The sequence below is a fragment of the Vidua chalybeata genome, chromosome 27 (assembly GCF_026979565.1).
Source record: "Vidua chalybeata isolate OUT-0048 chromosome 27, bVidCha1 merged haplotype, whole genome shotgun sequence".
Classification (NCBI taxonomy): Eukaryota; Metazoa; Chordata; class Aves; order Passeriformes; family Viduidae; genus Vidua; species Vidua chalybeata.
The window spans coordinates 4,314,485-4,331,403 of record NC_071556.1 but is presented as its reverse complement, the minus strand read 5'-3'; the positions used below and the strand labels follow the sequence as shown (position 1 = coordinate 4,331,403).

The window sequence follows — 16,919 nt, the reverse complement described above, 5'->3', positions numbered from 1 at the left end:
GGGCCGAGCTGGGCTCGGCGCCTCTCAGTTTGAGCTGAGGGGGGTTCGTGGAGAGCCCCCCCCTCGCTGGATGTCTCTGGTGCCCCCTCAGATGTGAACGAGTGCAAGGTGTTCTCCGGGCTGTGCACCCACGGCACCTGCAGGAACACCATCGGCAGCTTCAGGTGCATCTGCGGCAATGGCTTTGCTCTGGATGCTGAGGAGAGGAACTGCACAGGTGAGGGACCCCCCCGCTCTGGGCTGTTCCTGCTGCTTTTGGGGGGCTCAGCGGGATGGGGTTGCCCAGAAGAGTCCCGGCACTTATTTAGGGACATGGGGAGGAGCCACGGGCAGGACCACGAGCATCAAGGCCAGGGTGGATGGGGTTTGGAGCAGCCTGGGACAGTGGAAGGTGTCCCTGGGTGGGATTTAAGGTCCCTCCAACCCAAACCATCCTGGAATTCCGTGATTCCACAAGGCTCCTCCTGCCTGTGGGGGGAAGGCTCAGCCCTGCCCCAGGGAGCAGCGGAACTGCAGCCTCTCCAAGGATGGGAGATTCCCTTTGCCTGCTGATCCCTGGTGTGCTGTGCAGGCAGCCCAGCGCTGGCTCTGGCCCTGCTGGTGGCCTGTCCTGCCCCACGGCGTGTCCTTGTCCCCAGACATCGACGAGTGCCGCATCTCCCCCGACCTGTGTGGCCACGGCTCCTGCGTGAACACCCCGGGCAGCTTCGAGTGCGAGTGCTTCGAGGGCTACGAGAGCGGCTTCATGATGATGAAGAACTGCATGGGTGAGCGGGGCTGAGCCCCCAGGGGCACCTCCTGACCCTCCTGGGACAGGGCAGGGCCCTGGGACAGGGCAGGGCACAGCCAGAGCTGCCTGATCACTGCGTGGATCAAGCTGTCCATGAGGAGCTCTGGGACACCCTGTGCCCCCTTCCACCCTCTCAGTTCCAGGGGCTCCCTTCAGCTGCCCTTTTAACCTCCCTTTATCCTCACACAGTTCCTTACAGCTCCTCCTGTCTGCCCAAGGCTTGTTTTTATTCTGTCAGAGTATCATCTGTTTTCAATTGAATAATTCTTGTTTGGAGCTTAAAAAAAATCCCATCAGTGACCTCAGTACCTCATTTTGTCTCCAACAGCTCAGCCAGACTCTTGCTGTCCTCTAATTCCTGGCATTCCATGTTCCTCTCCTCTGTCCAGCCAGACTCACTTGTCTCACTGACCTGCTCTTAATATTCTGCTTTGGCTTGGACTTTCAAACCACTTCAAGCCATGATTCAACACCATTTATTTATTTTTCATGTTTTATTCTCTGTGCTCTTTAAAATAAATCACTGCCCCTGGCAGGGGCTTTGTCTTTGCTGTACAATTTGTAGTGTGGGTTTCCACAGCTCCCACTGATCATCCTCCTCCTCCTGCTCCATTTCTGGGACACTGGGAATGTCACAGTGCTCACCCATGACCTGGTGCCTTCTTGAAGTAGTCGGATTTCTAATCTTTATAGAAGGATATAAATTTCATTGTATTCATTTCATTGTTCTGTTTTTAAATTTAATGCTCACTCTTACTTGTCCAATTCCACTTTATCCTTTTTTTTTTCTGGGTGACAGGGAGCTGAGTCATCTCACCCCAAAGGGGGTGGTGACGTTTTGTCATTGCCTGTGGTCAAGGATTAACTTCTTCCCACCTGTGTTTGGCAAAAGAATTTGGCTTCAGCCTCCTGAGGGAGGAATTCTTTCCAGCCTGGGGCAGGGGACAACACCAGCAGTGAAAATGCAGCCTGGGATTCACCAGGAACAGGCTCCCACTGATCTGGGGGTGTTTGGTTACCCCCATTTTCAGGTGTATCTCAGCCCTCTTTACCTGAAAATCTCATCAGTGTTTTATCCAAATCAGGGAAAATAACCCATTTTTAACTTCAAGGAAAATAAACATGAGATGAGAATGAGTTTTTTAAAAAAATATATCCAACCTCAGTTCCTTTCTCTGCTGTCACTGAGGGGCTCTTGGGTTCTGCTGAGGTCGAGGCACAAGCTGGGATTTGCCAACATTCAGACCCCAACCAGGAGACCACTGGAGCCAAGCTCAGCTTTTCCTGCCCTGTTAACCCTGTGATATTCCCTGTTCTGGGACCCAAGCCCAGCTTTCCCTGCCCTGTTAACCCTGTGATATTCCCTGTTCTGGGACCCAAGCTCAGCTTTTCCTGCCCTGTTAACCCTGTGATATTCCCTGTTCTGGGAGCCAAGCCCAGCTTTCCCTGCCCTGTTAACCCTGTGATATTCCCCATTCTGGGACCCAAGCCCAGCTTTCCCTGCCCTGTTAACCCTGTGATATTCCCCGTTCTGGGATGTTCCTCCAGTGGAGAAGCCTCTGGAAGGGACCAATCCCATTTTCCCGTGCAGACATCAACGAGTGCGAGCGGGACCCGCTGCTGTGCCGGGGCGGGATCTGCATGAACACCGACGGCAGCTTCGAGTGCATCTGCCCCCCTGGGCACGAGCTGACAGCTGAGGGCAACACCTGCATTGGTGAGGGGCACAGCAGGGAAATCCCACAGGGAGAGCTCCTGCAGGGCTCTGGGTATCTCCTTCCCGTCCCGTACGTCCCATCCCTGGAGGTGGCCAAAGGCTTGGAGCAGCCTGGGCTAGGGGAAGGTGTCCCTGCTCGTGTCCCTGCCCATGGATGATCCTAAAGGTCCCTCCCACCCAAAGCCTTCTGTGCTTCCATGACAAGTGGGTCCAGCTCATCCAAGAGGAGCTCATTCCAAAACCAAGAGCTCACCCAGACCAAGCGCATTCCCCGCGTTTTGTTACATTGATGTTGTCTGTTTATTTTGCTGCTCCCTTTGACCAGTGGGACAAATCCAGTTTGGACACCCAGGGGTGGGCACCAGATGACGGCCTGAGCTGGGCTGGCTGCTCCAAGTGCTCTTGTCCCCTCAGACATCAACGAGTGCTCCCTCAGTGACAACCTCTGTCGCAACGGGCGCTGCGTCAACGTCATCGGCACCTACCAGTGCTCCTGCGACTCGGGCTTCCAGGCCACGCCGGACAGGCAGGGCTGTGTCGGTGAGTGCTCCTCCAAATGGTCCTTCCAGAGCCTTGGGGTGAGCCCAGAACCCTCCCGGGCTCGTGTGTGTTGTGTTCAGAGGGTGAAGTGTCGCTATTGGACACGAAATGAGCGCACAGAAGCTCAAAAGAGGAAAAGAGCCAGTTTTACTCAAACATCTGGTATTTATGGAATTCCAAAGGTGACCGTGGGTTGGAGGATGGAATCACCACCTCTCCAACCACACTGGTCCAAAGATCAATCAATCATTTCTCTCCACCCACAGAGAAATATGTAAACTATTCTATTTATACATGACATTGTGTGGGAATGCTGACTCTCAAATATGGAAACGTTATCAGAAGGCTAAAGAAGTTTTATGAGAACTTTAAAACTTTCAAAAGAACTATAAAATAAAACTTAACACTTTTAAAAATCAGGGCAGCAGTAAAGCAAAGGGGGAATGTCCTGGATGGGTGACACTCAAACCTGTGCTGCTGGCAGGGGACTGTCACCGGCTGTGAGGGCACTGCCAGGGGCTGGGCAGAAGGAATGAGGTGTTTTCTTGTGGCTGGGGGAGGTTTGTGTCCTCTTCTCCCACCCAAACTGCTGCCTGGGCTCTCGTCTGTGCAGAGCCAGGGGTTGGGCTGGGTCCCTGTGGGTCCCTCCCAACTCAGGGCGCTGTGTGGTTGTCCCCAGACATCGACGAGTGCACCATCACCAACGGGGGCTGTGACACCCACTGCTCCAACTCCGAGGGCAGCTACGAGTGCAGCTGCAGCGAAGGCTACGCCCTGATGCCAGACAAGAGGTCCTGTGCAGGTCAGTGGCCACCTTGGCTCTTGCAGGTGCTGGCCCAGGGACCTCTGTGTCCCCCCACTGTTGGCTCCGTGATGAGGGAGTCACATTTTTAAGTCCCTTCCAGAGAAAGGATTTTTCTGGATGGATGATTTTGCTTTGCACTGCCACGTCCAGCCGCTCACAATTTGGGATTTCCTCCTGCCCCTTCGTGCTCCAGCATTCACTGTGCTCACCTTGGCATGGTCTCCTCTCTGCAGATATTGATGAGTGTGAGGATAACCCCGACATCTGTGACGGGGGGCAGTGCACCAACATCCCCGGGGAGTACCGCTGCCTCTGCTTCGACGGCTTCATGGCATCCCTGGACATGAAGACCTGCATTGGTGAGGCCCTGGCTGTGCCCTGGCCGTGTCCCAGCTCTGCATGCTGTCCCCAGAGCCACACCGGGGTCCTCGGGGTGTCCCATGGCTGGTTTTGTCCTGCAGATGTGAACGAGTGCGACCTCAACCCCAACATCTGCCTGCACGGCGAGTGTGAGAACACCAAGGGCTCCTTCATCTGCCACTGCCAGCTGGGCTACTTCGTCAAGAAGGGAACCACGGGCTGCACAGGTGGGAGCTGGAGCTGGGGCTGCCAGTGAGAAAAAACAGGAAACCTCTCCCAGAGCTGCCCTGGAGAGAGCCCCATCCCGGGTGCTGTGGGGGGGGGTGCTGTGGGATGTGCTGGGCAGGCAGCGAGGGCCAGGAGCTCACCTGTTCCCAGGTGATGGCCGAGCCAGGAGCCTGCCCTTCCTCCTGCACGTTTGCCAGGGCTGAGCTCCTCAGGGTCCAACCCTGGGCAGCCTCTCCCCCAAAAGCCCTGGGAGCTCCAGGAGCCCAAACCCCGGCGCGGGATCACCCCAGGCTCATCCCTGGTGTGCTGGGAGAGCTGAGCTGTGCCAGCCCTGGTGTCCTTCCTCTGCAGACATCGATGAGTGTGAGATTGGGGCCCACAACTGTGACATGCACGCGTCCTGCATCAACGTCCCTGGCAGCTTCAAGTGCAAGTGTCGCTCGGGCTGGCTTGGGGACGGGCTCAAGTGCAATGGTGAGTGCTCACCCAGGGCAGGGGCATCCCTCTCCAGGTGTCCTGCAGGCACCTGGGGAAGCTGGGCTGAGCTTCCACTGGAGCAGCAGGAGATGGAGGGGTTCAGCCTGGAGAAAAGGAGGCTCAGGAGGGACCTCCTGGCTCTGCACAACTCCCTGACAGGAGGGGACAGCTGGGGGGGTCGGTTTAGGTTGGATACTGGGGAAATGTCTTCATGGAAATGTCCAGCCCTGGCCCGGTCACCATCCCTGGAGGGATTTAAAGCCATGCAGATGTGGTGACATGGTCAGTGGCTTAGCAAGGTCATGGCCACAGAGGCTGTCAGGGATTTGTTGAAGCCTCCAAGTGCCCTGACAGTCTCCTGGGCCATTTGTGTGCCCCTGCAGCTGCTCAGGCTCAGGGCAAAGGCATGAAAACATGTCCAAGGCCAGGCTGGATGGGGCTTGGAGCAACCTGGGCTAGTGGGAGGTGTCCCTGGGGGTGGAACTGGATGATCCTTAAGGTCCTTCCCACCCAAACCACTCTGTGGTTGCACAAAAAGTGAGTCCAGCTCATCCAGGAGCCCAAGGTCATTCCAGATTAGCCAGGCCAGGCACTGACAGGACGTTATCCATGCCTAGACCTGGATGAGTGTGCAACTGAGGAGCACAAGTGCAACCTGAACGCCAACTGTGTGAACACGCCCGGCTCCTACCGCTGCGCCTGCCGCGACGGCTTCAACGGCGACGGCTTCTCCTGCTCAGGTGAGCAGCAACAGGACTGGGACAGGCACCAGCCCCTGTCTTGGTTTGAACAGACAAGTGTCTGCTTAAGGAAGGCAGGAACCTCCCCTGAAATGGAAAATGTAAACCCCCTCCCTCCGAATTGTTATAATTTTGAAATTGAAAGGCTCTCAGGCAAAGATATGGGAGCAGGAATAACAGTTCTGCACTAGGAAAGCTGAAAATACAAATGTAATAGTACAGACAAACAAAAAAAACCTACTGAGACAGTCAGAACACGACTTGGCACGCTGTGGGTCAGGGTGGTGGCAGCAGTCCCATTCCATGGTGGCTCAGCCCTCCTGCAGTGCCAGCTGTGCTTCTGCTGGAGCAGGATCCTGGACAAGGCTGGAGTTTTCCTCTGAAGCTCCAGGGGTGGTGTGGATAGGCCTGGGCTTCCTCTGGGAATGCAGTGGGGCAGAAAGCTGCTCCTCTGGGAATGCAGTGGGCAAAGGCTGCTGTGGCGTTCCAAACCTCAGATTGTATCCAGGTAGGAATGCTTGGCTCCTCCCCCTGGGCGGAGCATCTCCCCGTGGGATGATGGAATTTTATCAGCCATGCAGTGAGACTCAATGGCCCATGAACAGAAGATAATTCATAGTTAATAGTTAATAATTAATGGCCCATGAACAGAAGATAATTAATAGTTAATAGTTAATAATGAATGGCCCATGAACAGAAGATAATTAATAGTTAAAAGTTAATAATTAATGGCCCATGAACAGAAGAGATCCCCTGGAGGGAGGATTGGTTTGTGGGAGAGATAAAGAAAACTGCCCAATGAACAGCAGAGAACTGCCCCAGCTCTGGCAGATGGCAATAGAATGCACACTTACCTTTCAGAGGACAGCCCCTCTGAGCCCGCAGCCTTTTTGGTTCCCCAAAGCACAGGGCAGCCCGGTCTGTGCCACAGACACCTCCAGAGGGATCCAGCACCTCCTCACAGGTGTTTGGGGAGGCTCAGGGCCTTGACAGGAACTGCAGCCTCCCAGCAGTGGGTGGGCACAGGCTCCTGGTGTCCCCTGGGCTGGCTGAGGGCAGCCCCCAGCCCTGTGTGGACACTGTCCCTCGCTGCAGACGTGGATGAGTGCGCAGACAACGTGAACCTGTGCGAGAACGGGCAGTGCCTCAACGCCCCCGGCGGGTACCGCTGCGAGTGCGAGATGGGCTTCAACCCCACCGAGGACAGCAAGGCCTGCCAGGGTGAGTGCCCGGGCTCTGACCCCCTCCTGGCCTTCTCTGTCCTCTGCTGTCACCTCCTGGTCCAGTGCTGAGCCAGGCTGGCACCTGCTGGTGCCAGGCTCCCGAGGTGCCACCTCTGCCACTGGCAGCGGTCGGTCCCCAGCCTTCAGAGAGGTTGGGCTGAGCCTGGATTCCTGCAAAATGGAAAACCAGGAGAACAGGGGTGAGGGGAGAGGGTGGGAGAGGGTGGTGCAGCCCAGCTCCCCCAGGAGATTGTCTCTAACGGCACCAGGAGTCCTGGGGTGGGTTGGTCACAGCTGGGCAGGAGGTGGGAGCAGGGGCAGCCTGTCCTGGCCCTCACCCTGCCACAGCTTGTCCCCAGCTGTCCCTGTTTTGCAGACATTGATGAGTGCACCTTCCAGAACATCTGTGTCTTTGGCACCTGCCAGAACCTGCCGGGGATGTTCCGCTGTGCCTGCGACGATGGATATGAGCTGGACAGGAGCGGGGGCAACTGCACAGGTCAGGGCTCCTGGGTCCCTGCTCTGGGCTCTGCTGGGCTCAGCTGGCCCCATCCATGGCAGCCTAAAAGCAATCCATGGTCCCTGTGGTGTCCTTGCTGCTGGGGTGGCCAGGAGGGACAGCTGGGTGTGTGAAATAATTTCCCCCACAGCCCCCTGGAGTTACAAGGCTAGCCCAGATCTGAGAGAGCTTTGGGGGAAATATTTCAGGGTTAAGGCAAAAGATTCCAAAAGAGGCTCTAACCCCCGATGTGGTCCAAGACGTTTATTCCATAGGAGGAAGAGGGAAAGAGAGAGAACCAGGAAGGAACAGGGCATTATCTAGACCCCTGTTCAGGAAGAGCCAATTGGCTCCCAGCCAGTTGGGTCCATAGAGGAAGGAAGGGTTAAATTAACATGGTTCCAGCTACAGGGGTCTCTGAGGTGGGGGGGAAAAACCATTCCCCAGAGTGATGCAACAGGTGTGGCTCTGCTGCTCCTCTGGGCAGGGTGCTGGGGGTGGCACAGGGCTGGGGGTGTTCTGGGGGGGCTTTGCCTCACATGAGGGGCACCGTGGGGTGGGGATACACCTGGGCACAGAGCTCAGGCTGGGCTGGGCTGTCCTGGCAGTGCTCCCCTTGACCTTCAGTGTCCATCTGTGCGTCCTTTCAGACATCAACGAGTGTGCAGACCCTGTGAACTGCATCAACGGGCTCTGTGTCAACACCCCTGGCAGCTACCTGTGCAACTGCCCCCAGGACTTCGAGCTGAACCCCACGGGGGTGGGCTGTGTGGGTGAGTGGCACCCCCCACCCAGACCCACCCTGGGGGTCCTTCTTGGTGGTCCTGTGTAGCTGGAACTGGACACAACGAGGGTGGCTGGCCCTGCCTGGCTGTCCCCCATGGGTTTAACCCTGCAGCAGCAGCACGTCCTGCTGAGTGTGCCCCACCTGGTGTCACTGTCACCACTGTGGGTGCCCCTCTTGTTGCAGCAATGTTGCTCTGGGGAAGCTCTGGAGATACTTTATTCCCTGTCAGTGTCCAAGGCCAGGTTGGAGCAGCCTGGGACAGTGGAAGGTGTCCCTGCCCATGGCCAGGATGATCCTTCAGGTCCCTTCAGCCCATTTGGGATTCCAAATGGAATCCCATTGGGATTCCACGATCCCACACAGCTCCCAGCACAGAGCCCCAGTAACCCACAATTTTTACTTATCCCTGGAAGATTTCACATTCCTTTGCAGCCCACGGCAGGGTGTGGAACGGGGTCACCTTTAAGGTCCCCTCCATCCCAAACCATTCCACCATTCCATGATTGCATTCCTCCTGCACCCCCAAGTTTTCCAGGAGAGGCTTCTTTGCTCAGCAGCCCTGTCTCTGTGCAGATACCCGGGTTGGGAATTGCTTCCTGGACACGCAGGACCGAGGGGATGGGGGCATCTCCTGCAGTGCTGAGATCGGCGTGGGGGTCACTCGGGCCTCCTGCTGCTGCTCCCTGGGCCGTGCCTGGGGCAATCCCTGCGAGCTCTGTCCTCCAGCCAACACCAGTGAGTGGGGAAAAGCTTGGGATGGACACGGGGTGGGAAGGAGGGAGGAGGGGCAGGGTCGCTTCCCGATGGAGTTTGGGATTTGCTGCTCCATCCAGGGAAAGGCAGAGGTGGTGTGGGGTCGGGGAGGCCAGGCTGCTGTGTCTGTGGGGTCCAGGTTGGGATCCTTCATTCCCAGGGAGGGAATGTGGAATCCCCCCGTTGAAGGGAGGGCAGGCTGTGGGATGGCTCAGTTGGCTCGGCAGGCGATGGGGATGGAGCTGCTCCATCTGAGCCCTGGCCACAGCCCCATGGCCTGTTCCTGCTGGCGTTCTCCTGGCTCTCCCCACCCCTCCTGCTTCACGGGAGCCCCTCAGCCCCCCTGCCTGCCTTTCTCCACAGCCGAGTACAAGACCTTGTGCCCTGGGGGAGAAGGGTTCCGGCCCAACCCCATCACTGTCATCCTGGAGGGTGAGTTATCCCTGTTCCCACGGCCCTTCCCGAGGGATGGGGTGCTGGGGGACCCCAGCCCTGTGGGGACACTCTGTGCCACGGCACTGGGTGCTGGGTGCCCGCTGACCACCAAGTGATGGGCACAAAGTGTGCCTCTCCTTGGCTGTGACCCAGAGCAGGGCTGGGCGTGGTGGGCTGAGCTCTCTGCAGCTGCGGGGGTGGCACAGGCAGTGAAAATGTCCCACTGCTGTCCCTCCTCAGACATTGACGAGTGCCAGGAGCTGCCAGGGCTGTGCCAGGGTGGGAACTGCGTCAACACCTTCGGCAGCTTCCAGTGCGAGTGTCCCCTGGGCTACTACCTCAACGAGGACACCCGGATCTGCGAGGGTACCGGGGACAGGGGGTGGGGACAGGGGGTGGCACCTGCTCCAGGGGCTGGGGACACGGGCGTGGCACCCTGTATGTGTGACAAGGCGGATGACCGTGTGTGCCAGAGCTGTGTGTGCGTCCCAGCTGCCCCCAGGAATGGTTGGGAGCATCCCTTCCCCTTTCCTTTCTCAATTCCCTCATCACAAACCTGTCCCCAGCCCGCTCCCTGTGCCAAACCCACCCATCCCTCGTGCCAAGCCTACCCCCACCCCTCCCCATGCCCTTCTCCACCTGTGCCAGGTGCTCTGACTCCTTTCTCCCACAGATATTGATGAGTGCTCTGCCCACATCGGGATCTGTGGCCCTGGCACCTGCTACAACACCCTGGGCAACTACACCTGCGTGTGCCCCCCCGAGTACATGCAGGTCAACGGGGGAAACAACTGCATGGGTACGGCTCTGGATCCATCTGGATTCACGGGGAGGGCTCAGATCCATGGGGAATGGTCCAGATTTGTGGGGAGGGGGCTCTTGGCACTGCCAAGGGGATGGAGCAGAAGTGCTGGAAACAGGGGCTGGGACTCAGAGCTGGATGTGGCACTCGGTGCTCTGCTCTGGGTGACACATCGGGCATGGCTTGGGCTCCCTTTGGAGGGCTTTCCTCCCGTTCCTGGGGCTGGCAGTGCCATTCCCAGGGCTGGCAGAGCCATTCCCAGGGCTGTCCCGAGCCTGGCACTGCCGTTGCAGACATGAGGAAGAGCGTTTGCTACCGCAACTACAACGACACCTGCGAGAACGAGCTGTCCTTCAACATGACCAAGAAGATGTGCTGCTGCTCCTACAACATTGGCAAGGCCTGGAACAAACCCTGCGAGCCCTGTCCCACCCCTGCCAGCCGTAAGTGCCCTCACGGGGTCCCTGTCCCACCCCTGCCAGCCGTAAGTGCCCTCACGGGGTCCCTGTCCCACCCCTGCCAGCCGTAAGTCCTTCCCGTGTGATCCCTGTCCCATCGATTTTCCCATTTTCCCATGAAATTTGGGGCATGGACACCAACAGAATAAATGGGGAGAAAGGAGAGCACTCTGGAGGTGACTCCAAGCACAGTGAGGGAGCCCCTGGTGCCTCTCAGACCCCAATTCCAGCACTCTTGGCCCTCACTGGGCACAGCCATGACCTCGGTGTTCCCTTTCCAGCCGAGTACCAGATCCTGTGTGGGAACCAAGCCCCCGGATTTATCATTGACATCCACACAGGGAAGCCCATTGGTGAGTAAATCCTGCATCCCCACGGGGCCAGAGCTGCTCCTGAGCCTCTGCTGTCATCCCATGGGAGCTTCACTTAGGGAATTAAAGATTAGGGCAAGGAGGAGAGGCTTGGCAGTGCCAGGAGGTGGGAGATTAATTAATCTTCTCTTCCTGGGAAGAAAGTGCAACAGGAGGGAGTTGGTGGTGGGTTGTGCTGGGACCCCAGAACCATCCCAGTATTCCAGTGACCCCCTGGGCTCCCCATTTCCAGCCTGGTCCCAGAGCTGAGCTGTTCCTGCAGGGACACACTCAGAGCAAGCAGGGGCCGTGTCCTGGGTGGAGCCTTCCCAAAACGTGCCAGCAATCCCGTGGAGCAGCCCAAGGCTGGCATGACCTGCAGGGTTCATTCTCCACCACCCAAGAGTTGCTTTCCTGGTGGCCCTTTCCCACTGATCCTCTGTGGGGAATGGGCAGCGTTCTCCCAGCACCTCCCAGCATTCCTGGGATGCAGAGGGGGGATGCTGATGTTGAGCATTCCTGGGATTCAGGGGTGGGATGCTGATGTTGAGGAGCATTCCCAGGACACTGGGGTGGGATGCTGATGTTGTGGAGCATTCCCAGAATGCAGAGGGGGATGCTGATGTTGTGGAGAATTCCCAGGATGCAGGGTTGGGATGCTGATGTTGAGCATTCCTGGGATTTAGGGGTGGGATGCTGATGCTGTGGAGCATTCCTGGGGTGCAAGGTTGGGATGCTGATGTTGAGGAGCATTCCTGGGATTCAGGGGTGGGATGCTGATGTTGAGCATTCCTGGGATTCAGGGGTGGGATGCTGATGCTGTGGAGCATTCCTGGCGTACAAGGTTGGGATGCTGATGTTGAGGAGCATTCCCGAGATGCAGAGTTGGGATGCTGATGCTGTGGGGAATTCCTGGGATTCAGGGGTGGGATGCTGATGTTGAGGAGCATTCCTGGGATTCAGGGGTGGGATGCTGATGCTGTGGAGCATTCCCGGGATGCCGGGCTGGGATGCTGATGTTGGATTGGTGCAGATATCGACGAGTGCAGTGAGATCCCAGCCATCTGCACCAACGGCGTCTGCATCAACCAGATCGGGAGCTTCCGCTGCGAGTGCCCCATCGGCTTCAGCTACAACAACATCCTGCTCATCTGCGAAGGTACCGCATCCCAGCGGGAATTCCGGCTCCTCCCGCCCCCGGGGCTGCCGGCAGCTCCACAGGGGGGGATTTTTGGGATGTCCTGCACAGCACCGGGAGTTGGGCTCCCTGATCCCGGCGCTCCTTCCCGAGCCGGGCTGTTCCCGCTGGGAGCAGCGATCCCAGCCCCGCCCCAGCCATTCCCGGATCCCCGCTGGATTTATGCCGGCGTTCCCGGTGCCATCCCAGCGTCCCGGTGGCCTCTGTCCCCGCAGACATCGACGAGTGCAGCAGCGGGGAGACGCTGTGCCAGCGGCACGCCGAGTGCGTCAACATCCCGGGCAGCTTCCGCTGCGAGTGCGCCACCGGATACCGCCTGTCCCCGGGGGGCGCCTGCGTGGGTAAGGGACACAGCTGGGCACAGCTGGGCACAGCTGGGCACAGCTGGGACACACCTGGGACACAGCTGGGACACACCTGGTCATACCTGAGCCATTCACACCTGAGAAACACAGCTGGGACACAGCTGGGCACAGCTGGGACACACCTGGGCACAGCTGGGACACAGCTGGGACACACCTGGGACACAGCTGGGACACAGCTGGGACACACCTGGGCATAGCTGGGCACAGCTGGGACACACCTGGGACACAGCTGGGATACACCTGGGACACACCTGATCACACCTGGGACACCTGGGACACAGCTGGGACACACCTGATCATACCTGAGCCATTCACACCTGAGAAACACACCTGGGCATGCCTGGGACATAGCTGGGACACAGCTGGGACACACCTGGAATGCGCCTGGGACACACCTGGGCACACCGGGGACACACCTGATCACACCTGGGACATAGCTGGGACACACCTGGTCATACCTGAGCCACTCACACCTGAGAAACACACCTGGGACACACCTGGGACACACTTGGGACACACTTGATCACACCTGGGAAATACACCCGGGACACACCTGGGCACTCCTGGTTATACCTGGAAAACACACCTGGGACATACCTTGTCATACCTGAGCCACTCACGTCTGAAAAACACTCCTGGACATACCTGGTCCACACTTGGTCACACCTGATCACACCTGGGACACACCTGATCACACCTGGGACCTGAGCACACACCTATAACACACCTGAGCACACACCTGATCACCCCCCCGACCTTTTTCCAGGATGACAGCACATAAATCTCGTTGTCTGTCAAGTCACCTCTCCAAAATGGTGGGTGGGGCTCTGCTGTCCCCACCTGTCCCCGCCCTGCCCCTCACCTGCACCCCCTCGGCTCCGTTTCAGGTCGCAACGAGTGCCAGGAGATCCCCAACGTGTGCAGCCACGGGGACTGCGTGGACACCGAGGGCAGCTACGTCTGCATCTGCCACAACGGCTTCAAGGCCACCGGGGAGCAGACCATGTGCATGGGTCAGTGTCACCTCCCGGTCAGTGTCACCCCTCTGGGTCAGTGTCACCCCTCTGGGTCAGTGTCACCTCCCGGTCAGTGTCACCCCTCTGGGTCAGTGCCACCCACCCTGGGTCAGTGTCACCTCCCGGTCAGTGTCACCCCTCTGGGTCAGTGTCACCCACCCCGGGTCAGTGCCACCCACCCTGGGTCAGTGTCACCCCTCTGGGTCAGTGTCACCCACCCCGGGTCAGTGTCACCCCTCTGGGTGAGTATCACTACCCCCAGTCATTGTCACCCACCTCAGGTCAGTGTCACCCCTCTGGGTCAGTGCCACCCCTCTGGGTCAGTGTCACCTCCCGGTCAGTGTCACCCACCCTGGGTCAGTGTCACCTCCCGGTCAGTGTCACCCCTCTGGGTCAGTGTCACCCCTCTGGGTCAGTGCCACCCACCCTGGGTCAGTGTAACTCCCCCCAGTCAGTGTCACCCGTCCCGGATCAGTGTCACCCACCCTGGGTCAGTGTCACCCCCCAGTCAGTGTCACCTCCCCAGTCAGTGTCAGCCATCCCAGGTCAGTGTCACCCGCCTGGGTCAGCGTCACTCCCTCCGGTCAGTGTCACCCACCCTGGGTCAGTGTCACCCACCCTGGGTCATTGTCACTCTCCAGGTCAGTGTCACTCGCCTGGTCAGTGTCACTCGCCTGGTCAGTGCCACCCCAGGAGGACACAAGTCCCTGACGCTCCAGGGTGCTGCCAAGGACAGCCGCGTGTCCTCCCAGGCTGTCCCCGTGCCCTGCAGCCACGTGGCCTCTCAGCTGTGCCCTTGTCCCCGCAGACATCGACGAGTGTGACCGGCAGCCCTGCGGCAACGGGACCTGCAAGAACACCGTGGGCTCCTACAACTGCCTGTGCTTCCCGGGCTTCGAGCTCACCCACAACAACGACTGCATGGGTGAGTCCCCGAGCCCTGGGGCCACCGGGGCCAGCCCTGCTGGCCGGGCTGGGGGTGGCTGGCTGTGCCACAGGTGACACCTGACACTCTTGCTCCCGTTTCCGCTGCTCTCGGTGCCGCAGACGTGGACGAGTGCTCGTCCCTGGTGGGGCAGGTGTGCAGGAACGGGCAGTGCATCAACAGCGTGGGCTCCTTCCAGTGCCTGTGCCAGGAGGGCTACGACCGCACCCCCGACGGCAAGAACTGTGTGGGTGAGTGGCCACCCCGGTGTCCACTGCAGTGACCACGCTCCTCTGGCCTGCCTGGTGCTGTCCATGTGGTCCCCAGGCTGGTCTCAGCAGTGGCATTCTCCAGAAGCACCCACAAGTCCCCCGGAAGCAAAGCCTGCTCATTGAAATGCCCACGGAGAGCTGGACTGGCCCTTCCCTGCCTCCATCTCCCTCCAGGCCTGTCCTCTCCGTGTGCTGGGGTGGGAGAAATTCCTGCCCATGCCCTAAAGTCGTACCAGGGATGCCCTGGGAACCATCCTGGAAATATTTCCCCTGTTACCTTTGGGGCAAGGCAGGGCCTGGTGCACCCCTAGGTGCTCAGAACAGAGCCCAGACCCCACCCTTGGCTGTTTTCCCCTCTCCAGACATCAACGAGTGCGTGAGCCTGCCCGGGACCTGCTCCCCGGGCACCTGCCAGAACCTGGAGGGCTCCTTCCGCTGCATCTGCCCCCCTGGCTACGAGGTGCAGAACGACAACTGCATCGGTAAGGCCGGCTCCGTGCCCCCCGTCCCCCTCACAGCCCCTGCACACCCCAACCCCTCCTTCCCGAGGGGACCGGGGCACCCCAGGGGCACCAGCACCCCCAAATCCCTGCTGGGAGCCGGGCGAGCCCAGCTGCGCTGGCACGGGAGGCTCGGGGGTGTTGCTGTGCCCATTTTTCTGCGGGAGGGTTGTGAGGTGGGGCAGGGGTGGTGTCCACCCCCCTCAGCTGTTCTAATGACCCCTGTCTGGGTGTCCCTGCTGCTCCCAGACATCAACGAGTGCGAAGAGGAGCCCAACATCTGCCTCTTCGGGACGTGCACCAACACCCCCGGCAGCTTCCAGTGCGTGTGTCCCCCGGGCTTTGTGCTGTCCGACAACGGCCGCCGCTGCTTCGGTCAGTGCAGCCGCTCCTGGGCGGGAGGGAGCAGAATTCCCGGGAATCTCCCTGACCTTGGCACGTCCCCATCCTCCCCCAGACACTCGCCAGAGCTTCTGCTTCACTCGCTTCGACAACGGGAAGTGCTCCGTGCCCAAGGCCTTCAACACCACCAAGGCTCGGTGCTGCTGCAGCAAAATGCCCGGGGAGGGATGGGGAGACCCCTGCGAGCTGTGCCCGCAGGAGGGGAACGGTAGGAAGGGGATGGGGTGGGGGTGTCCCTGCGGGGAGGTGGGAGTGTCCCCAGGGGAGCAGTCATGGGGGTGTCCCCATGGGAGCAGCATTGGGTGTGTCCCCATGGAGAGATGGGTGTGTCCCCATGGAAGAGATGGGTGTGTTCCCATGGGAGAGATGGGTGTGTCCCCATGGGAGCAGCATTGGGTGTGTCCCCATGGAGAGATGGGTGTGTCCCCATGGGAGCAGTGGTGGGTGTGTCCCCATGGAAGAAGTGTGGGTGTGTCCCCATAGGAGCAGTGGGGGTGTCCCCATGGGAGCAGTGATGGGTGTGTCCCCATGGGAGAGGGATGGGTGTGTCCCCATGGAGAGATGGGTGTGTCCCCACGGTAGTTCCAGAAGCCTCCAAAGCCCATTTCAGCTGCTGGGAGCAGAATCCCTGCAGCACATCCCACTCTTCTGCTCTTTTCATTCCCACTTTCCTGCTCTTTTCCAGTTGCCTTCCAGGAGCTGTGTCCGTACGGCCACGGGGCCATCCCAGGCCCGGGTGACACCAGGGAAGGTGAGGCTGTGTGGAGGGTTCACCAGAACTTTGTGCTGGGGGGTTGTTTGGAATTGACCAGACCTGGGCTGCTGGAGGGCAGGGTGGGATCCTGGGGGCACACGGGACTGGGCACCCCCAAACTGCTCACCAGGGATTCATCCCTCAGCTCTGGAGAGGGAACACCTGAAACTCCCAGGATCCCCTGAGCATCCCCTGGCAGTCCTGAGAGGACAGGGCTGTTTGTGGTCGTGTGAAGCTTCATTTTCCATTTCCAGATGTGAACGAGTGCTCGGAGAACCTGGGTGTGTGCATCAACGGCGCCTGCATCAACACCGACGGCTCCTTCCGCTGCGAGTGCCCCTTCGGCTACAACCTGGACTACACCGGGGTCAACTGCGTGGGTGAGGCTCTGGGGGTTCTGTGGGGTCTGTGGGGGTGCCCTGCTCCCTCCTGCTCCGTCCCCCTCACTCCAGAGGGGATGGATTGGTGTGTGCACGTGCAGGGAGGGCATCGCCGCTCCCCCGCCCCTTCCCTTCCATCCCGG

At 59.2% G+C, this 16,919-nt stretch overlaps 1 protein-coding gene across 2 annotated transcripts in view; it reads left to right on the top strand.

Annotated features, from left to right (window-relative positions):
- The window catches only part of FBN3 (fibrillin 3), an 80,235-nt gene that overhangs the window by 48,667 nt on the left and 14,649 nt on the right, over positions 1-16,919 (top strand). For both annotated transcript variants that reach the window (XM_053965832.1, XM_053965834.1), the window contains exons 24-51: positions 92-217; positions 639-767; positions 2,382-2,507; positions 2,922-3,047; positions 3,727-3,849; positions 4,086-4,211; positions 4,314-4,439; positions 4,792-4,914; positions 5,535-5,657; positions 6,753-6,878; positions 7,257-7,379; positions 8,030-8,152; positions 8,740-8,901; positions 9,283-9,351; positions 9,595-9,720; positions 10,028-10,153; positions 10,450-10,599; positions 10,896-10,967; positions 11,998-12,123; positions 12,378-12,503; positions 13,415-13,540; positions 14,352-14,468; positions 14,591-14,719; positions 15,103-15,222; positions 15,490-15,615; positions 15,698-15,850; positions 16,328-16,393; positions 16,651-16,776. In XM_053965832.1, the coding sequence (XP_053821807.1) occupies positions 92-217; positions 639-767; positions 2,382-2,507; positions 2,922-3,047; positions 3,727-3,849; positions 4,086-4,211; positions 4,314-4,439; positions 4,792-4,914; positions 5,535-5,657; positions 6,753-6,878; positions 7,257-7,379; positions 8,030-8,152; positions 8,740-8,901; positions 9,283-9,351; positions 9,595-9,720; positions 10,028-10,153; positions 10,450-10,599; positions 10,896-10,967; positions 11,998-12,123; positions 12,378-12,503; positions 13,415-13,540; positions 14,352-14,468; positions 14,591-14,719; positions 15,103-15,222; positions 15,490-15,615; positions 15,698-15,850; positions 16,328-16,393; positions 16,651-16,776 (3,420 nt within the window). The remainder of the gene's footprint in view (positions 1-91; positions 218-638; positions 768-2,381; positions 2,508-2,921; positions 3,048-3,726; positions 3,850-4,085; positions 4,212-4,313; positions 4,440-4,791; positions 4,915-5,534; positions 5,658-6,752; positions 6,879-7,256; positions 7,380-8,029; positions 8,153-8,739; positions 8,902-9,282; positions 9,352-9,594; positions 9,721-10,027; positions 10,154-10,449; positions 10,600-10,895; positions 10,968-11,997; positions 12,124-12,377; positions 12,504-13,414; positions 13,541-14,351; positions 14,469-14,590; positions 14,720-15,102; positions 15,223-15,489; positions 15,616-15,697; positions 15,851-16,327; positions 16,394-16,650; positions 16,777-16,919) is intronic.